Source organism: Trichosurus vulpecula, chromosome 6, assembly GCF_011100635.1.
Source record: "Trichosurus vulpecula isolate mTriVul1 chromosome 6, mTriVul1.pri, whole genome shotgun sequence".
Taxonomy (NCBI): Eukaryota; Metazoa; Chordata; class Mammalia; order Diprotodontia; family Phalangeridae; genus Trichosurus; species Trichosurus vulpecula.
Genome location: NC_050578.1, coordinates 232,654,840 through 232,677,901, shown reverse-complemented (window position 1 = coordinate 232,677,901; position 23,062 = coordinate 232,654,840). Strand labels below are relative to the sequence as shown.

The window sequence follows — 23,062 nt, the reverse complement described above, 5'->3', positions numbered from 1 at the left end:
GGAGTCACTACCTTTTCTCTAAAATCACCTCCTTTCACAAAGAATTTAGTATATATAGACACAGCGGGTGTCCAATAAATACTTGTATGATTGAATCCAAGTTCTAAAACAAAAAAATGGCTCCTAGACTATGAAGACTTTCATCACCCATGCTTAACCACCCAGAGGCTACATAACTAGTTTAAGGTTCCCCAGGTCTGATATTTTTCTTTCTACTCCATACTTTGTGGTCGGAGTTGACAGGAAACAGTAAAACTCAAACCCACCCACCTGAGACCCTGTCTTTCTCTCTAAAATAAAAGATTCATGGGGAAGGAGGTTGAAATTGTTGGACAAAATTGCTTTTGGATGCATGTGAATTGATAATATCTATCCTTTCCTAGTCTCTCAATGTTATGCTTAAGAGTTGCGTTTAAGTTAAATAGACTCTAGGCCCTAGTTCCTAAAGGAAGGGGGAAAATTTTATATGTATATATACACATATATACATATACGTATATAGGCCTATATACATATATACATGCATGTATATATGTATATAGGCCTATATGCATATATACACACACACACACATATATATATATATCACTTATGCCTTTCTTAGAAAAGACATTTCTCCCTTCACTTTGAGAACTAATCAAAGCATTTAACACAGTAGAACTTGACAAATGTTTATTGACTGATTAACTAATTATGTTATGCTTAATACACAAAACAGTTGCCTAGAAACCATTTGTTGTTTTAAAGTTATTTAACAATTAGGGTAGGGGAATTGGGCTTTTTAGTGCTTGTAACTAGTATAGGTGTATCATAACTAAAATGTCAACCCTCTTTCCCATTTAATTAGACCTTGCCACCCATCCAGGATAATGTAAAATGAGTGAGAAGTGTATGGGATGAATGACAATTTCTAGAACATTAAGCAGACCATGATGATAACACAATGATGTTACCCCTCTACCTGGAAGATGGAGACAGGTTCAGAAGAACACAAGACACCCATTATTCTGAGAAGAAAGGAGACCTAGAACACTCAAAGTTCCACCAATTCTAACTGTGCCATTTCATTGAATGCCAGCAGTGGAACCAAGAGAACAGGAGAAAGACTGAGGTTTCTCCCTCAAGCAAAGAGAAAGGAAACAAGTGTAACATATCATCCTTTGGAAGCTCATCATTATTGATTGCACAGCTGTAATGGAAAAAAAAAATTCACGTACATTTTCTGAAGGTATAAAAACGTTACTCATATCACAGTGGGAGATGATTTAATTAAATCTGCCATTTCATAACCAGGGCTCTTCACATCCTCTTTTGAACTACTCGCTGACTGAGAACAATGTTCTACTTTGAGAAATGTAAATATTTCTCTTTTAAGAAAGGATATTAGGGGCATTCAAAAGAAAGGTTGATTTGCCTCCAATTTTGCTCCAGTAAAGTATACATATGAAAAAACAGGCCACTAATTATCAGTGAGCAGCATCCAAAGAAAGACAGGTCTGAACCAAAGAATATGTTATCTTTGGAATCCAGAACCTCACACACAATACGACATGGGAAACATGGGACATTTATGAAATGGAAGGTATGCATTTCACAGTCTAATGGAACAGAAAAATTCCAAGGTAATGGTTACTTAAGAAATTCTATGATCACACTGAGTCCACCGTTGACTGGAGGATACCACTATGTAGCTAAAAATTTGTTAGCTAACTATTTTTCTGTCTTATATTATTAAAAGACTAGTTTCTATAGTAGTTAAGAACCAGTCTAGGTTCTATCCCAACTGCATTCATTTTGGTCGCTTATTCAGTCCTGATGAGTCTATCCATGGGATCTTAAATTAAGAGCTGGAAAGGACCTTAAAGATCATCTCATCCAACAACCTCAGTCTGCAGGTGAACAAACTGAGACATAGACAGGGTAAATGCCTTACTCAAAGTCATGCTAAGAGTAAACAGCAGAGCCAGGGCTCAAACTCAAGTTTCCTCATTTTAAATATGTTATTCTTTTGGGGTTTCTCATCAACATTGTTAAATTGTATTTACCCAATTCTTCCTCTTCTTTTTCTTTGAATCACTCTCGATGTTGCTCCCCACACTAGAGTGACTGGTAGCACTGTTGATGCTGGAGACACTATCTGAAGAGTGTTGTCTTCGGATGCGAAGGTCAGTAGTCTGGGAAGTACCATTGCCTGCATACAAAAGGAGAAACTGCTGACTTAATGAATGGTTTGACATTGGGAATTAGTGGACAAACATATTCTTATATTACTGGTGCTTAATTTAGAAGTATTGACTCTTTTTTAATCAGCACCTGTTAGCAATTGGACATGGAACCTCAGAAAAAGCACTCTTTGCTTAGTCAAATGAGATGTGATGTTGTATCCCCTTCCCCTATACTCAATCTAACGAATTTAGAATTTTCTCTTTTGAAAGGCGAGGCACAAAGAGAATGCCCCTCCAAATTCTTTTCAAATTAGAGGGTGAATTAAACTCTTTATAAATACACTATGGTCACTATGTGACCAATGTCTTATTCCTTGGGGTTGAAATTTTTCAAACAAGAGCAACATTGACTATAAGCAATAAGTTAACCTTATAAGATCACAGATTTAGATCTGAAATCAAGCAGAGATTCCTATTTAGTACAAGCGATTGTTCCTATGTAGATAATGGGAAGCAATAAGAGAAGCGAGTGACACAGACAGGATCTGAACCCAGGTCTTCTGACTCAAAATCCAGCACTCACCTTTGCCATTTGGGGCAATGGCCAAAAATATATTAAATCAATCATTTCATAATGGTGTCGAATAGTCTGAATGAGTGATTTTAATACTTTGGCTCAACCTCTTTTCATAATCTTTGTCTATTCAAGATGCTATTATCTACGTGGAATTAAACAGTGCCTGTGGAGTGGAATGAGTCATACATCAAATACCACTGTTCTAAATGATAAGATGCTATATCCTGATATATTTACTAGATGAGAATACATCTCAATCAAAGATTGACTAAGTAGGAAAAGTTCTTAGAAGCTGTTGGAAGCACTGGAATGATGATGCAAAGGAAGTCTGTTTGAATGGTTGAGAGACTTGGCCATGTTTTGTGGGTCTTCTATAAAACAACAGACCCATTCAGAACTCAGAGATTGGAGCTAGTTGGCAAGGAAAGAGGAATTCTAGCCAAGCCCCTGAGAATCACTTGAGGAAGGCTTGGGAGAGAAGAGAAGCACCTTGTCCTGTCTCACCACTGCCTCAGATCACTGGATTCTGAACTAGTTAGCCATCTTATAGTAGACCATTTTCCCATCAATCCAAACAAATTTCCTGTTCTGTGTCACTCTGGTTCATCCAATGGCTTTCAAGGATTTTATTCCTCCCCTTAGTCTAATGTCTATGAATGATTTGGCTGAGATGTTCTAACTTGATTAAGGTATTGAGTCATAGTATCTAATCACTTAAAGTGGGATAGGGTAACCAACTGATCCACTGACTCAATGATCCCCCATTTTCATAGTAGTATCATTCTGGTGAAAGAAGACTAGATTTAAAGTCAGTCAGAGTTCCTGGATTTGAATCTGGTCCTGGCGCTTACTCCCTGGGTAATCCTGACCAAATTCTCTTAGCTCTCTAGGCCCTGGCTTCCTCGTCTATAAATTAAGGCAGTCAAACAAGATGACCCATGAGTTTGTATTCAGTTCTAAATTGATTAACCCATAATTCTATGAACTGGCAACGCATTTTAAACTGTCTGAGAGTGCCTTATGAGTCTTTGTGGTTCAGCTCTTTCAGTCATGTCTGACTCGTTGTGACCCCATTTGGGGTTTTCTTGGCAAGGATATTGGTTTGCCATATTCTTTTCCAGCTCATTTTACAGATGAGGAAACCAAGGCAAACAAGGTTAAATGACTTGCCCAGGGTCACATAGCTAGTAAATATCTAAGGCCAGATTTGAACTCAGGAAGATGAGCTTTCCTGATTCTAAGCCCAGCACTTTATCCCCTGCACCACCTAACTGCCTGCTTTCTGAGTCATCAGGTTGAAAGCAGCCATACTTTCAAAAGCTGAAACTCCATCCTAGAATTTCCTAAAAGTGATCAAACATTTTTGGGGGGATTTTTGTAGTGTTGCCTATGGAAAAAAGGAAGTGCAACTTTAAGTCTAAGGGATGAGAGGAGATAGATAAATCTTTTTCAATTTTTTTTCTTGGTTTCTTTTAAGAGTAATCCATTTTGAATATTGCTAAAAGATATTTTCCCCTGCCTCTCACACAAAAAGTCAATGTAAAAATGCAATTGGATATACAGCATTTATTTAGAAATGACTTCTTAGGCATAAACTGAAGAAACAAGTCTTACTCTATTTCCTGTCAGTGTGAAAATATGAATGCTTTAGCTATTCTGGTAGTGTTATAGATTGGGAAATTAGCATGAAGAAACTTAATAAACTTTGCCAATAAAAACATATGGTTTTTTCTGTCTTTGATGTGCAAAACAGCAGTGGAAAGAGAAAATTTGAATAATTTTTTTAAAGTTAGCTATTTTCAACCTGATGGTATCTTTCATGAACTTTTGAGATTCCACCAAAAGTTTGATCTCATGCAGACATTGGTAATCTCTCAGAGGGAAGTTGCATCAGATGTTATCAAGTGATGGTATCCTCTGGGTATTGTGCTTCTGCTAAAATTAGTTTCTGTTTCTTTACCTTTGCAGTTGAGCTCAGGTGTGTTAATTACTCCATTGATGGCAGCCTGAGCAGCAGCATTTTGTTTCTTTAGAAGCTCAATTGTTTTTCTTAACTCATTCAGTTCAGAATCCTGAAGAACAAAGGAAAACATTTATGAACCTAAATTCTTATTGCACAGTGGGGAACAGCCACTCAATCTCGAGAAAAGTGCCTAGAAAAGAAGGAGAGCCTAGTGAAAGACTGGTTTTGCAGGGGGCAACTCCAATGGATCAGTAGAGGTTTTCTAAGGACTACAAAACAACCAGACCAAAGAAAAAGAACAGGGTTATATGGGTCTGGTGTCTCTAGGCCATCTGCACTTGGCATTTAACTAGAATGACCATTACCATAAAATTAGACTTACTCTCTACTCAGCAAGGACTAGACTGATACGCAGGCATATTTTTACCACAATTCAGAGAGTTAATTAAGTTCACTTAAGTTAACATGATGACATATTCTAAAGAAAACAACCTGAGGACTTTCCTTCTTAATACCTTACAAGGACAACCAAGTGACATTCTTCCTCATACTTGCCTTCTGCTCGGCTGTCATGGTCAAACTCTGAAGTCTGATTGTCATATTCCCAAGGCTTTGCTCAAAGGCTGCTACAAGGTGAGCCTGGAAGGTAAAGGACACAGAATGGGATTAAGTATTCTCCAATGGAAGGAAAATATGTGGGGTGGAGCATGTACACATACAAACACAAACATACACATGACTGTATGTGGCTTTTTTGAAAGCTGGCTAAATAAAATGTCAAGCGTACTCAAGGGAAATCACATGTGGTGGTCAAGTGAAGAGGAAAGGAAGTATTGTTGGAGTTGTTAATGTTGATGGAACCTACAGTAATCTTTTCTGGAATGAAACCAGTGCTGAAGATCAAAGGGCTAACTTTCAGGTGCAAAGGAGTATATTTACTGACATATCAAGGCTTCATGTGGGGACTATGCTCACGTACCACTATGCTGATGTGATTATTAGGCAGTGAAGGAAGATCTGGGGAACAGCACAGAGTGACTTCTTAGTCATACGGAAATGGTACAAAATCAATTAATCAGCTAACCTAAAGATTGTACACAACATGGAAGTAAGGGATGGGATAGGCATAAAGAGAGAAATTAGAGAGTGACAGTCTTTAAGAGAAGATAAGCAACTCCAATGGCAAATACACATGGTAAAGAAGATAGGAACCAGGAAAAAGCCTTGGTAGATTTCTATATTGGGGGAAGATTGGAATTAGATAAATGAATTACTACAGGAAGAACTGGAAAAGTAAGATTCTAACATGATATTATGTTCAAATTTCAACTAGTTCAATAAAAAAGGGTAATTGATTATGGTAGCCAATGAGAGACTTGGATAGTCAGAGAAGGATAGAATAGAAACATTGGAGTAAGGCTGCATGAAGATAGATGGTTAACTTGGAGAGGGTGGTTTTGGTTAAATGATAAGGATGAAAACCAGACTTAAGGGATTCAAGGGCAGACAGAGGATTTTGATATTTTGGTTTGATGAGCAGAAATATTTGAGGACAAGCTGCCTCTTGGATAGTTGTTTACCTTTTTAAATATAGAGATCCCATTTCAAAGGACCACTAGTTATAATAAATGGGATGCAAGGAGACCTGTTTTTTTCTTTATGAATAGATGCTCTGAATATCTTAAAATAAAATGCCTCCAAGTTTTAAAATAAGGAGATGCATTTAAATTTATCTTTGAGGATTTAGCCTCAGTATGGTGAGAAAAGAATTATATGATTTTGTGAAGGAACTGAAATGAGGGCAACGTCACTTCTAAAATAATTTTCTCACTTGTGTTTCAGAATAAAGAAAGCAAAGATTTTCAGTTACAAATACTATTTCTTTAAAGAAAATCTCATCTCCTCCACTGAGTCCCTTATCCAATATGTTCACTGTAGTATGGAGGTCATTCTGAATTCTCCAAGGCTATGCCAACAGAGAATACTCCAACAGAATTTGTCAAGCTGGACAGGTTTCAAGTATGGAACCAGCAATATATCTGTCATCCAAAGATCAGTCTGGCTAATTATAAAGAGGCTTACCATCAGAAGTTTGGTCACCAGTTAACGGATTCTGTTTTTTGTTTTTGTTTTTTGAAGGGGGAAGGCAAGGCTATTGGGGTTAAGTGACTTGCCCAAGGTCACACAACTAGTGTGTCAAGTGTCTGAGACTGGATTTGAACTCAGGTCCTCCTGACTCCAGGGCCAGCGCTCTACTCACTGTGCCACCTAGCTGCCCCTTGCTAATGAATTCTGGAGGCTATGGCCACCATATATTAATATTAGCACATAGGGGTTGCAATCTAGATTGGTAGAATGAATAATCACACCTGATGAAATAATGGATCCCTGAAGTACAGAGCTACTGTTTCTTTAAATAATATCCCTTTCTTCACCTCTGACTTCATCTCTGGATCCAAATTTTTTAATTTTGTAAGAAAAAAAAATTGACAAATAATATGCCACTGAGAAATGAGCTGGTTTTTTCCAAGTTCAAAAAGAACTTACATTAACAATGGAAAATTAGTTCATAACAGAGGGTCTTATTTTGCTGCTAAATGATAGGACCATTTTTCTTCTGTGTCATAAGAATGATTAGGAAAATATGGGATGGTGAAGTCATTTCAGTCTTGTTCATCTAACACACAATAGACGTCTCACCAAGTACCATATTCTCACATTCCAAATGAAAACAAACATGAATGATATGAAAACATAGGGATAACATGTCCTTGAGGAGTGTGTTCTATAAAAATAAACACAAATCTGTCTGTGAGAAAAATGGCAGACAAATAAGTTACCACTGCCTAGTGTTTGGTATGGTTAAATATTTACTGTAAAATAATACAGGATTAAATGTGATGGACAAACACATTTTTAGAATAACGGTGAGGGTTCTCACTTCAACTGCTATGGAAAATAGAAGAATAATCTCAGAGAGACGTAGTATTACAATGGAATTCAAAGAGGCCCATGGAGTTGAATGAGCTATAAATTCATTCAGCCAAGCTAACTGGCAAGCAAAGGTTATTGCCACTTGATGGCCATTGAGTGGCCAAGAACTTGACTGAATTTAATTCTTTATGGTCTACCTGTCAACCAGGAGACTCAACATCTCTAACTGGCACCTGTGAGGATGAATCAATGCTGATTTGGTAGTGTTGTAAAATTGGCAGGGTGGGGAAGGAAGAAAAGAGAAAAGAATGCCTATGAGACAGTCAGTCACCTAGATCATAAAACAACTGACTGGTTCTTGGAGAGAAAAATAAAAGGAGTTAGGAGAATTGGTTTTATCATGCGCCCAAAGGCAATTAGAAACATCATAACACAGGACACTTAGTCATCTTGTTCTTATGGCAAGCATATACAAAAAGATCACTGTGGAGATAAGTAGAATTTATGAGCTGAAATCTGTTGCAAAGGATTACAAGGTAGAAAGATTTGATGAAGAACTTGATATGATCCTTCCAAATAAGTCAACAAATATCTTCATACTCAATATTAACTATCATCATCAGCAACATCGCCATCATTTTTAAGGCACTTTAACAAAAGTGCTTTACATACCTCTTCTCGTTTTATACTCACTACAGTCCTGGGAGGTAGGTATCATTATTATCCTCACTTACAGGTGAGAAAACTGAGGCAGAGAGGGGTTAAATGGCTTTCTTAAGATCATTTAGCTAATAAGTGCCTGAGGCAGAACTTTAACTCAGATCTTCCTCATTTTAGGTTTTGCCGTCTACCCATTAGACCACATAACTGTCTTGATTTTAATGTGAAGGCAACCAAAGGGGAGGACAGTGAAAAATATTTTGGAAATTTAATATTAATTTATGATTGAGAAGTTAAAGAGTCTTCTTGTACAAAATGACTAATATGGAAATGTTTTACATAATTGCAGAAATATAACCTATAGCTGATTGCTTATTGTCTCAGGGTAGGGGGAGGGGAGGGAGACAGGGAAGGATAGAACTGTAACTCAAAACTTTAAATTAAAATGTTAAAAAAAATTATGGGCAGCAAGATGGCACAGTGGATAGAGTGGTGGGCTTAAAGTCAGGAATAACGAAGTTCAAATCCTTTCTTAGATTCTTGCTAGTGGCATTACCATGGGCAAATCACAATGTCTCCCAGTTGTAGTTTCCTCTTTTTTTTCAAAGGGATGATAATAGTACCTACCTTACAGGTTTGTTGTAAGGACAAAATGAAATTACGCATTTAAAGCTTAAAGTGATATATAAATGTTTGCTACTACTATTGTTGTTTATTGTTACTATTATTATTTAAAAGATGCCTAGAGAAGTGAAAGTGATTTTCCCAAGGTCTTATAATATATCAGTGTGTGGGACCTGGTCCCTGTTCTTCCTGGCTCCTTCATCAGCTTTCTATACACTGGCATTGTACTTTCAGAACAGGGATCATAGACATAGCACCTTATCCCAGGGCCCTTTCTAACTGAGTTCCACAGGAAAGAATGAGGACAAAATAAGCTACAACTGTGTATGTTCTAAAGCACACTAAGAAAAGTTTTATCTTTGAATAGTCAAAGACTAGACAAAATAATAATAATAAAAAGAAGAAGTTACAGAGATCAAAGATCTCTCAGGAGTTTTATGCCTATATACCGCAAATACTCTTCCAAGAAGAGCATTGAAAGTTAGGCATTGTTTTGGTGCTTATATCACAGAACAGAATCAACTGAATAACTGGTTAGACAGGAATTAACCATTAGCTGATGTGGGGGCCATTTCAGAAATAGCTGTCTCTAATCAGACCATCAGTTAGCTGGAGTAAAGATCAAAATCCATTCCAAATTAGAAGAAGAAAGACAGGGGAAAAAAACTACATTCAATTGTAATAGCTCCAATGTGTCTTATTTAAACAAACTGCTGACTCTAAAGTATGGGAAATGGATAAAAGTAAAGACACTGACTCTGATTATCATTTTCTTTCCTTAGAGAAATATAAATGAACAACACTTGCCAAGTGAAAAGACCAAGAGAGCCAGAAACCACCTTAACTAGGACAACCTTGATCTCTTTGCCAACTAGAGACATGGGAGCCAAGGCAACACTAATTTAAAGTGAAGGATCATTTGTAAATAGTTATGGAAGAGGATGGCACTAGACTGTGAGTTACACTTCCTCACAAAAGAGGAAAAAGCTGTCAAGGAGGAAAATGAGCCTGTACAGTGCGCTTGGCAAGAGAATAGTTAGGCCACATCTCCACCAGACTATTTATAGTTGAAGTTTAAAAGACCACAAAAAAGGTTCAAAATAAGACAGATTCAACAGATTCAAAATAAAACAGACAGTGACCTTGTCACAATGTTCATGACAATTAACCCACCACATTTGTACATCACAACCTCAGTATCTGATATGAAGAAGGAAAAAATGGCAGTTAAGCAAATTATATTGAGAAGAATGATTGTCTCTGTCCAAATACATACAGAAGGAATGCCATAGGTAATACAATTTTAAAGGCAGTTAGGTATTGTTGGATTTGTAAATCAATCCAGCTACTATGGACAATTTGGAGTTATGCCCCAAAGTTACTAAGCTGTGCATACTCTTTGATTCAATGATATTATTACTAGGCCTATACCCCAAAGAGTTCAAAGCAAGAGTAAGAGTGTCTGTGTGTACGAGATATTTATAGATACTCTTTTTATGGCAGCCAAGACCTGGAAATTAAGTATATGCTTACCAATTGGGGAATGACTTAACATATGGTATATGACTTAAACAGAATGCAACTGTGCCATTAGAAATGACAAAAGGGGGGCTTTCAGAGATACCTGGGAAAACTTGTATGAATGGATACAAAGTGAAATAAACAGAACTAGAGCAATTTGTAAAATAACATCATAAACACAAACAATTTTGAAAAGATTTAGAACTTTGCTCAATATAATAACCAGTCATGGAGTGATGAAGCGTGCTTCCTACATCCAAAAAGAGCGGTGATGGACAAGACTGTAGAATGAGCCATATGTTCTTTGGTCATGGCCAATGCAGGAATTTATTTTGCTTGACTATACTTGTTACAAGGTTTTTTTGTTTTGTTTCATTGCAGAGTAGAGATGAAAGGGAGAGAAAATAGATTTTAGTTTATTGAAAAAATTAAAAAATAAAGGAACTATGGAATAGATTTTAAATAACAAAAAGAGGAATACGCTATTCTGATTATGCCCAGTTTCTAATACTGTCCCATTTGGGAATTACTTTCAACACATCTCTAAATGTCTGTGCTTGAATTGATCCCTGTCCCTCAACCCTCTGTAAAATCCAAGCATCTTAAGTGTAGGGGCACTGTATCCTCTGCGCCTACCGTGGTAATTGTCACATAGTTGGCTTTTGATAAGTGCTTGTTGCATGAATGAATAAATGAAGGCAATCAAGATACTGACTCATATGTCCCCTTTCCCACTCTAACATCTTTATGACAGTGGTCTACATTCATGTTCTTGATAAAAAGATGGGGATGAGAAATCCTGGCTTTTTGGGGACAATATTCTACAGATGATATGTTTGTAGTTATGTAATTGACTGACAAAAGTAGAAACCATAAGATCCCACTGTGTTTACTATTTCTTGATTATACAACACCTGAGTTAGCAGAGCAAAATCTGTGTTAAAGGCTCTCTTCTAACAAAATGTCGACCATTCATGTTTTAAGATCATAATAGACTTCTGTTCAGAGGCAAGATCAAGAAAAACAAAAGCAAAACTTTGCTCAGTGATCTTTAAAGTGTCACCATTAAGTAAAATATGTATTGATGGAACTGTGAACCAGCCTAGTCATTCTGTAAAGCAATTTGGAACTATGCCCTACAGCTGATAAACTATACACACCCTTTAACCTGGCAATACTGCTACTAGGTCTAAACTCCAAAGAGATCAAAGGGGAAAAGGACCATATGTACAAACATGTTTTATAACAGCTCTTTTTATGGTGGTACAAAATTAGAAATAGAGGGGATGCCCAACAATTGGGGAATGGCTAAACAAGTTACAGTATGTGGATGTGATGGAATATTATTTTACTGAAAGAAACAATTAAGGAGATAATATTATAAAGACAAACCACTTTCAAAGACTTAGGAACTCTGACCAACACAATGATCAAACAACAATCCCAAAAGAATCCGAGTGAAGATTGAGGTGTATACATACATACTTATACACACCTATTTGTCTCCCCTGTTAGAATCTAAGCTTCTTGTCAGTGAGGATTGTTCCATTTACTGTATTTTTATCTCTGCACCCAGCAAAGTGCCTGGCACATCGTAGTATTAATAAGTATTTCATCTTCTTTCTTTGTTCTGGGTTCCAAGTATCCAATTATCATTAATAGTTAATTCATAGTTAGAAGGGAAGAACCTATTTCACACTAACTCCAGAGCTGACAATGGATATATTAAGGGAGACCTCCATATATTTACATTTTTAACAGTAGAAAGTAGGTCTCAATTGGAATGGTGATATTAAAACTGGACCATCCTCCATGATTAGAGGTACAAGAAACATTTCAGATCATTTAATGGGAAAAAAACAAAGGAAAACAAAATAAAAGCACTTGTACCTAATATTTAAGGAATTCTTATTTTAGTTATAGAGATGATAGATCTTGAGCTAGAAGGGACCTCAGAGGCCATCTAGTCCAATTCATCCATTTTAAAGATGAGACTACTGGGGCCTAGAATAGTTAAAGGTTAGTAGTAGATCCAGTATGAGAACTCAGGTCTCCTTACTCTTGGGATTCAATGCTAGTTTAGTGATCATGTTGTGACATCATGCTTGTTTCATTAACAGTTAAATAATAGTTATATAAATAGTTAAATAATAGTTAAATAGAGCTTGTGCCCAAGATCCCACAGATGGTAAGGGTCACAGAAGGGATCAGAACCTAGGTCCTCTGACTGTACCATGTTACCTCCCATGCTTTCGTATTTGGTACATTTGAATACCTCTCTCCTTGAAGGAGCTGTGATCTCATCACTGTGGGTATTCCTTCTTCTGATATAAATGACAGCTCTCTTTCTCTCTTAGCAAGACCCCTATGGAGGGCAATGGCAAAAAACCCAAAATTCATCGCAGAATTTGCTGCTGGGACCATAATTAAAAGCCCTTCCATCTTGGTAAGACTTGCCAGACTTGGATACCACCTGAACAGCTCCAGAGAAACAAGATTCGCCTTCATCCCATGATGAAGCATTGGAGTAGGACTTTAATGGAGACGAGAGAATGAGCTTCATGCTAGAAAGAATAGTTATATTTTAACTATTGGTATAAACTTTCATAAATCAGAAATTCCTTGTTCCACAAAGGTAGGAAGATGCTACAAGGGATAGTACATGGGACTTGGAGTTAGGAGGACTTGAGTTCAAATCTGACCTCAGACACTTACTAGCTGTGCAATTCTAGCCCTGTCGGCCTCAGGTTCCTCATCTGTAATAATAATAGCACTTTGCTCAAGGGGTTATTGTGAGTAACTAGTGATATAATACATGCATATGTAAAGTGCTTTCCTAACCTTAAAGTGTTATGTAAGTGCTGGTTATTATTATGGACTTTTGGTTAATAGAATGGCAATAAAATACCTAACTGAGACTATTATAGGGTAATTTTGGAGTCAAAAGGTCTGGGTTCAAATTCTGGTTCTGCTAACCACTATCAAGGGTAAGTCCCTACATTATCTCTGTGCCTCAGTTTCCTCATCTGTAAAAATGGAATAATATCTCTATTTTCTACTTCATAGGACTTCTGAGGTTCTAATGAGATAAACCATTTTACAAAACAGAAAGTAGGATATAAATGTCAGTTATTATTTTATCTAATCAAATATCTTCTTGACCCCAAGAGCAAATGAGAAAGGCCAAAAGCACTTTGGGGGGTGGTAGAAGAGGCAGGAACAATCCCTGGGATAAATATATAGGAGAACATGGACAAATGCTACATAGGACAAGCAGTCATGAATTAGCACCCCTGGAAGAAATATCCACATCAATAGATAGGGATATGGATCCATCTGAATATTTAATCAGGTCTATTATTAACAAAAGATAGCTTTCTAAAAAGTCAATCTTGAGTTTTGACTTTGAGTTGCTAAGTTTAAATCAAAATCCCAATCTTTACTAGTTAGAATAATGAGCAACATTTGCAAGCATCCACCTCCTAGTACTTACGTTAGCAGTCAGTTGAGTAGTCAAGGCTGAAACCTTCTCCTGGGATGCATCCAACTCCCTTCGTAGCTTTCGAATCTAAACATTGCATTTTAGAGGATTACTTATTTGAGGACCAGATTCTCAGATCCAGAAAGACATAAAATGTTAAGTTGAAAAGAGATATTAAGTCAAGGAATTTCTCCTTACCTCTGACTGGCACTTTTCTTCTGGCTGTAAGAAAAACAAAAATAGTTAAGAGTAGGTGTACATGGGATTGGAGAGGGCCACAATTACCCTAACAGGGCTAGCTCAAATCCTAACTATTTCTACCTGCAAGTCAATATGATTGTTGGACATCAAGACTATATCTTAGGAGTTTTTAATAAGGTTGTCCTGTGTTACTTGCCTAAAGCCATCGGTTAGTGGTAGAGCCAGCATTAGAACCCAGGTCTCCCTACTCTTGGGATTCAATGCCAGTTTAGTGATCATGCCATGACATCATGCTTCTTTCACTAATAATTATGGCTGCCTTGAGCTCATGTTCTGATAGAAAACAAGGCTGTTAAGGTATCCACGCTATACAAAACTGTTACCTGATCATGACTCCCTGCCACCTATGGGCAATCTCCTGCTACTTTCCTATGCATGTAATTGCATTCTAACTTTATGCCTCATTGTCTTGCTACATTAAGAGCTCTAGAGCATGAGTTCTCAACCTTGTATATGAGAATGTCTTGGCCCCAGTGAGAAATTTAGGATGCAGGCTTGTGTTGACCTTGAAGACTACTGTTAGCAAGGGTTTTCTAGACATAAATGACAAAGAAACGCAGCATGGTATAGTAGATAGAGAGCTAGCTTTGGGATTGGGTGACCCTGGACAAGTGTCATCCTCTTTGTGTCCTAGGCAACTCTCTAAGACTATTAGTCACAGATCTACATTGGCAGAAGGAGATTTTTCCCCAGAATTTCCTTAATCCTATGAAATCCCAGTTCCAGACCAAAAAGATAAGCAAACAAAAACTTGCTAAAGTGATTAGAATATGTAAGTCCAAATTATCAGAGTAATTCTAAGTTCATTAATACTTACTGTGGAATAAATGGATGATGTACTGGAAACCAAGGAGAGGGAAGATCCATGAACTGAAAATGAAAATAACAAGCCAATTTCATAACCACAGGGTATATGACCAAAGAGATAAATCATAGGCAATACACTGCAGGAAGCTACAAGCCTCTCTTTGAAAACGTAAAAACAGCTTTATTTCATCATGATTCATTATCCTATTCATATTAATTGTAGGAGGTGAGAAAAACAGATAATGAAGGGAATGATAAATAGCTACTATTTTTACATGGGGGAGGGCATATTATAGTGAAAAATTAGAAAGATCATATTTGATAGAGACTTCTTCCAAGAAGAATCAAGCAAATGAAAATCTGCCTAGAAATACATCCTTCAAAAAATGCTGGTACTTTATTCTATTTTTATCAGGTACCCAAGGAGACGAGTAGTTCTCTTACTGATGAGCACCACTTAAGGAATACATTTTCTCACCACCCAAGACACATTCATTTGTTATTTCAAATGTGATTTGAAAATGTGCTATTCTTCAAGCTCAGGTGTTCTAACTGCTCTTTATTTTAAGAAATCCTAATTACATTTTTGATGAAATCTCTCTAAAGTTTACTTTCAAAAAGAAAGCTCACACTAGCACACTAAAGAATGTTTGAACTGACAAGATGGCCAGAGAGCTTTGAGAAGATAATGCCATTGCTGGGGTGTGACCCCAGCCCTCTGGGTATGTATGGCATGGAAAATAAAGTGCTCAGAGTTAGCAGACAGAATTTTCCTATTCATACCACCAATTGTTATCAGAAATACCTGGGAGAGCTTAGATGGTTTCTGAAATGCAGCGAAGTCATCAATAAGCCAGTGGATAAATGAACAATTTTACCAGAAAACAAATCTTTAATTTGCTTAAATGCCATTTCTAAGGTGTCAGTTAGGACCTTCCACAGCTACTCTTCAGATAGGCATTAAACAGGAAACTACTAATAGGCTACAATGATGCTTATTAATGTTATCAGAGCAGCTATTCTAGTATGGCATCGCTTCTGAGGCAAAAGTCATCATCATCTTCTCCATACTACTTCTATTCTTGTCCCTATCCCAGCCAGTCCTACCATTCCCAATTCTCTTTTCTCCTTTGCTATCTCTTTTGCCTGTGCCCTCTAGAACTAGATCATTTGAAAAAATACTGTCTTTCTCTCCTTCAATTCTTCTCATATATCTTAGATTACTTGTTCTCATGGAAACCTGACCCTCTCCAGAAGGTACTGCATCACTGGTCACCTTCTTCAACACTACTTGCTTCTTCTCATGTTCCCAAAGCAAGAGGAGGAGTTAGTCTACACCTCAGTCTCTGCTGTCCCTTCCAGACTCTCTCTCAGCCACCAACACTCAGCAACTCTTTCTCTTTGAGGTTTACTACATTTCTTTTTGTCATCTGTTCCAGATCCTTATTGCTATCATCTGCTACCCCCTAAACTACTCTCGCTCCTTTCTCAAGGAATTCAGTACCTGACTCAGTCTCTCAAACTCTCCCAAATTTTGCCCTTATACTTGAAGACATATACATGATATATAACATATATACATATACACATATGAAACTACATATATACACACATATAAATACACACCCTTAAATGTTAGATTTTTAGTTCAACTTCCTCAGTTCCTATGCCTTACAATTTCACAATGATTCAACCATTCACAGGAACAGTCACACCTTGCATCAAATCACATGGAGTATTTATGCCCGACCTGTGGTAGAACATTCCAAGCTTGTATTGGTCTGGTCAGCCGCTGTCAGATACACTGCAACTTGACTCTAGCATAGTGATGTCGTCTTGGTCCTCTTTGAGAATGAAGGACAACAACCAACCACCATATAATGGTGCCACATCCATAATTTGACTTAGAAAAACCAGTCTTTAATCAGTTTCCTGCCCTTCCATCTCTCCTCCTCTCTCTTACTCCTTCTAAACTTATTCTTCAATCATACTATGACCTCCAGAATATCAATTCTTTCCTGTTCTCCCTGTCCATCTTCCCTACCCTGCCCTTACTTTCCTCATCTTGATTCTACCTGACCAGTTCAACTGTTTATTGTCCTAAACTCTTGACTCCACTGAGCCCTTGTCCTACCTGTTCATATCCTCCCTATCTAGGTTGTTTCTTCCATCTACCTTCTTGTTAGTTCTGATTGTGTCTAGGTACCCTGTTTTGTTAGGGAGCTCATTTATGGTTTGTTCAATTTCTCTAAAATAGGGTAGCATGGTGGTCACTCACTGATGGCTAAAGGAAGGTCTAGAAGGGACACTGGGAATTGAGGTGTGCACAACTCCCCTGATGCTTACCAAAGTCAGGGAATATGAGAAGAATCAATTAGTGTTACACATTTTAGATGACGAAATTAACATCCAGAGAGGTTAAGTGATTTGCCCAAGGTCACAAAGGTGGTAAATGTCAGAGGTGGGATTTGAACCCAAAGCCAGTGCTTATCCCACTATATAAGCTTGCCTTCACTGCACTGCAAATCTTTATTTGACTTGCAAATCTCTGACTGATTCTCTATTCCACTCCTCTCAGTGGCTGTTCCAAGCTTCCATTCAAACCTTTGATGCTTCTTTTACCTATCACTATCTTGCTTTCGTATCTGAAACATTTCCTGCTCATCTCCAAATCTCCAAATCTTTGACTTCATTTAAGAATCAATCCTGGTGCCACTTATTCCATGAAATCTTCCCTTATTCCTTTTTCACTGTAGTTGGTAATGCTCTCTCCCTCCTCAATTTTCCTTGTACAATACTAATTGGTATATGTATATGTTGTAGCCTCCTTGAGAAGCGATTGTCTGGTTTTTGCCTTTGTACCTTGAGTGCCTTATACAAACTGAGTATTCAATAAATATTAGTCAAATTTGTTATAAGGCCTATATAGGATGGCCAATCAGCAAGGATATTGTAGAGAGGGTCTTTATATCAAATGGAGATCCCTACCAGCTCAAAGTTTTGATAGTTCTATGAAACAAAGGCCCTTTTCTGTAGAGGTGTTATGAACTATGGAAAAAGCATAATAATCCGAGGCAAAATTATAAATAAGATGAAGACTGCTTTAGGCAATATTCATTCATGGTGAACCCATGAAGCCCTCAGACTGTTCTTAGGCTGACCACTGACCCATTATGGGACTCTAACTCAATTCTGACCTTTCCAGAAAAGTCATTTTATAAACAGACCCTAGTAGGGACCTTCACCAATTGGAGCCAAAGAAAGGGCAAATGGTCAGTCTTTCAGGCGCTGAAGTAAACCAGTGGGGGAAATATTTCTGGGCAAGAGGTCCTTAGAACAAACATACTGTCTCTGACAGTGTCATAACAAAATATGCAAAAAACTAACATGGGATTTTTGGATTACTCAAGGACTGGGCTTTCTTCTCCCAAATTGCTAACATTTTCTCATTAAATGTTTAACTTGCTACTGGTGCCGCTGCCTTGGGGGCATTTTCTATGAATACTTAATGCTACTGGGCACCAGAATGACCCATATGGCACACAGGATTCTCACCAATGTCATTATAATATTTCTCTGTATTTAAGTCTTCTTGATTCGTAAACAGCAACAATAAGGCAGCAGGCCAAAGAAGTTGAAAAATAAAAGTCAATTAGGCCTGCTCTGAAGTGTTAGAATTTTATCCTCTTTCAGACAGAAGGCCAGGTTAACCTGTTATGTGGTATAGCTACACTGGAATCAGCGAAATGACATTAATAACACATACAGAAAAAGATTTTTAAAAAAGACAATATGGCTTCCCCTTGATATCAGGGGCTAGCTAGTAGGAAATCTAGTAACTGTCCTGTTTTTAACACTTCAACATTTTTCACTTAAGTCCGTTTCTCTCTATTGCTACCACACCTATTCCCCATCCCCTCACCCCCAGTCCCACTTCTCTTCTCCTCTGGACTGTGGCAATGGCCTCTTAATTGGTCCTTGGCCTCCAGTCTTTTTCTTCTCCAATTCATAATGAACACATGCTACCTTACCAATACAGCTGAATTCTAAAGGGCAGGGGTGACCAGGTCACTCCTCTGCTCCAAAGGTTTGGTGGTTCCCCTGTGCCTTTAGGAGAAACTATAAATAGCCATGTTTGACATTTAATGTTCTTTTCAATCTGGCTCCGGTATACCTTTCTAAAATTTCACATTATTCCACCTCAAACAATCCAGGCTCCAAGCACATTGTCCTACTTGCTGTTCCTTACATAGGACATTCCATCTCCTAGGCAAACCATCCTTCCTTGCCACGCCATCTTGAAACCTCTATCTCAGTCAACACCTTGTTCAAGAAGCTCTTTTTGACTGCACTCACCTTCTCAACATGATGTATATAGTTTGGATACATCTTTTACTTGCTTATCTGGGAACATATTGTTAGTACAGGAAACATATTGGCAGTAAGGACATGTAAGTACAAGTTCTTAACCTAGGGTCTATGAATTACTAAAAAATGTTTGGATGAATATATCTCAGTATAATTGGGTTCCTTTGGAATCTTATGGATTTTATTCTAATCATTTGAAAACATTACTCTTAGAAGGGGTATATAGGCTGCACCAGATTGTCAAAAGGATATGTTACACAAAAAAAGTTAAAGCATCTGTGATGTGTAACATAAGCTCCCTGAGGGCAGGAACTATGTTCTCACTTTTATCTTTGTATCCTCAGCACCTAAACAAAAAGCATCTAATAAATGTTTGTTGATTGACAAATATGTCTCATTTTCTAGGTACTAGTTTTCATGACCTTCGGTGCACTTTTTGAGCAGGCTTCCAAAGCCCCAATGCTGACAGAACAGGGTAGGGAGGGGTAGGATTCAAGCCACTGAATGCAATCAGCATGCAGGCACAAGCCAGAAGAAACATTTACTCCAATGTGGTTGGAATCATTAGACTGAATGAAATAATTGGGTATATTCCAGTCAATGAAGCAATAAAATCCTTCTGACTTCACACATGGGAAATTGTAATCCTCAACCTCCCAACTCCCTTACCAGGTCTAGGACATCACACATGCCTAGGGGATTAGCACTGCCTCTTTGGCCTTTTGGTTAAGACCCAGTATTGTGTCTTCCTCCTGGAGCCTTTATCCTGCCACAATAGGGAAGTCAACTTAAGGATATAACCAGTGTTTCCCATTCCAAGCTATTCTGATAGAGAAAGAAAGAGCCCCAACACAGTGAGGAGGGCTCCTTTGTAGCAGACAGATTTTGGAGCAGCTGTGCATGGCACAGTGGATTGGGTGCTGAATTCTAAGTCAGCAAGACCTGGTTCAAATTCAGCCTTAAACATTTACGAGCTGTGTGATCATGGGCAAGTCACTTAACTTCTATTTGCCTCAGTTTCCCCCAACTATAAAATAATAATAGTCTCTACCTCCCAAGGTTGTTTTGAGGATCTTATGAGACAATATTTGTAAAGTATTTAGCACATTGTATGTATACACATAGCACAAAGTACTAGAACACTTAATACACAGTACGTACACTATAAATGCTAGCTTTTTTGATTCGTTTTTAGCTATACCAGTTCCAAAAATTGGTCACAAAAATCTGAATTAAAAAAAACCACATCTATTTTAAACATCTACTTGGTGTCTCCTATAAATATGTCCACAAATGACCCTTTTCAAGGACTGAATAAAATATCAGAAGAGATATAATGTACCTTGGGTAATTTTAAAAGGCTGTTCTTGGATCGCGCCTGTGTGTCAAATCACAATACTAATTAAATCCAATAAAACTCTACAGCTATGTGCCAATATCAATAGCTAAGTTTTGAGTTTGAGCTTCTAATATCCCTGAAATTTCTGTTTCTGATTACTACCTATAACATATTGAATGGAGTTAATATAGTTTATATATTTTATCTAAGTACAGCATGTGATTTGTCAGAATTTATCCATCTGCCCCAGTGGCAGGGGTTAGGTTGGTAGAGGGATTATAGTTTCTAGGAAAAGAAGAAAAGACAGTCTAATTCTTCCCACATTTGAACCAAACTACTGTCAATAGGAGAAGCCCACTTTGTCTTCATAACATAATATTTCCCACTGGATGAAATAAAATCCATCTGTACCCACAGATCCCAAGAGATCTAAATGTTACATGTTCACAGACCTTTCTGTCTATACTTCTGCTTTAACTCTGCATGAACGATTAACGTTTATAATAGTCTAGACGGTGCTTGTAGTAGAGTTAGCAAGCGCTTTTAATCAATGTCATTTTGACATTTAAGATATTCCACAGTTGTGCCCGCTTAAGGCAGCTTGATTCCAGATTGGATAAGTGAAAGTTATCTGATGATAAAGTAATGAAGTTGGGCCTTTATGAGGCAGATCTTGCTTGTTTAGACAAGTTTCAGTTGTGAATATGGTTCATTCAGCAATACGTGACAACAACAGATTAAGAGGATAGCGTTATGAACTCCAAGGTCAGATATACGAGCTAGTCATTTCAATGACTTATAAAGTATGAAAATTATAGCACACTGCTGAAATCCTTATTTAGAAAATCCAAGCAAAATCTCAACTGCCTAGTTCCTCAACTTATAGCATATGAAACTTGAAATATTACAACTCTATTTCAGATATACAACCAAATTTCTTGCTCTTAAAAGTAACAAATCACTCTCAGAAACTTCACATCCACCTTTCCATAGCCTTCTTTGTCCTAGCAGGCTCTGCTATATGAATTTCCAGACTCCTGCCTACTTGCTAGTTGCAAATGATTCACAAACTATTCATCGGACAATTTAGTTGTTAGGAAAATTAAAAATAAAGGGCAAACAATTTCTCTGTAACTAAACTCTTTAAATCATCTGTTAAGAAGGATGTTTGGAAATATCTAATATCTTGCCTTTCTCATTTATTCTTAAGATCTGAAGATATCATGAAATGGTCTTTTCTTTTTTTTTAACATCTAGGCGGTGTTGGCTATTTGCTACATTCTCCAAAGCTGGGATTAGCAGGGGAAGACTTTCTGCTTAGCCCTTCTCACATTTCCTTCTGCACAACGGGGAAAATGATTCCTATATGAATAGTAGAATTTAGAGGGCACCAAATAAAGGCTTGTGGAATTATTAAACTGCTGTGTACAGGACCAAAACAAATAGCCCTTCCCATCGCCTATTCTTCTCTGGGACATGTCACATCTGTCAATTAGAGGAATGTGGAAAGGCTGCTGCTATAGATTTTGAGCCATAGATTTTGGGGTCATCTCCTTAGCCCAAGGCCTCATTTTTCCCAGTGCCAAGACTAAAGCTAGGGTTTATTACCCCAGAATAAGGGGCGGTAAGATACAAAGAGAAGTTTGTAACATGGATCTTTTTTGTCTTTAGTAAATTTCTGGAAGAGCAGGCTGATGGTCCCTCTATAGCAGAGATTCTTAACTGAGCATCCACACCTCAGCCTTGGGGGAAGTATGGATAGATTGCAGGGAATGTATGAACTTGAATAGGAAAATAAATTACATTTTTATTTTCACTAGTCTCTAACTAAAGTTTGACATTTCCTTAAATTGTTTAAAAAAGGTTATTTTTGAGAACGTTGGTTCAGGGGGTCTAAGACACAAAACAAGTTAAGAATCTCTGCTCTATAGGATGCAAGCCTGCTGTGCCAACTTATGGGATAAAGGAGGAGATGGTAAGTTAGTAGCTAAAACTCAACATGGATCAGAACACTGTGTCACTTCAGACAGCGGTCAGGAGGGTGGGCCCCAGTGCTGAACACTGTATCCCAGGGAGGCCTAGCTGGGTCTTGGGGTCAGCATAGTGGCATCTATTACAAGTCATCCACAAGGGGTACTTTCAGCCAGAGCCTTATCATAATCTCCCAAGGTTTCTCCCAAGTCTGCAGTGACTGTCCTATCTTTGTATAGTCCTACCTTTTAATCTGGGGTAATGAATCCTAGCTTTAGGCTTGGCCCTGCCCTAGGCATTGGGAAGAATAAGGCCACTGGGCTAAGGAAAGGACCCCCAAATCCAAGGCTCAGTTGCTGGTTCCATTCTGACCATATAACCTAGTTATAGA

General features: G+C 37.7%; 1 protein-coding gene across 1 annotated transcript in view; it reads right to left on the bottom strand.

Annotated features, from left to right (window-relative positions):
• The window catches only part of NAV2 (neuron navigator 2), a 101,232-nt gene that overhangs the window by 36,300 nt on the left and 41,870 nt on the right, over positions 1 to 23,062 (bottom strand). The window contains exons 9-14 of the mRNA XM_036763321.1: positions 15,004 to 15,056; positions 14,124 to 14,147; positions 13,938 to 14,012; positions 5,261 to 5,344; positions 4,703 to 4,814; positions 2,046 to 2,191 (exon numbers count right to left, since the gene is read on the bottom strand). Coding sequence (XP_036619216.1) covers positions 2,046 to 2,191; positions 4,703 to 4,814; positions 5,261 to 5,344; positions 13,938 to 14,012; positions 14,124 to 14,147; positions 15,004 to 15,056 — 494 coding nt within the window. The remainder of the gene's footprint in view (positions 1 to 2,045; positions 2,192 to 4,702; positions 4,815 to 5,260; positions 5,345 to 13,937; positions 14,013 to 14,123; positions 14,148 to 15,003; positions 15,057 to 23,062) is intronic.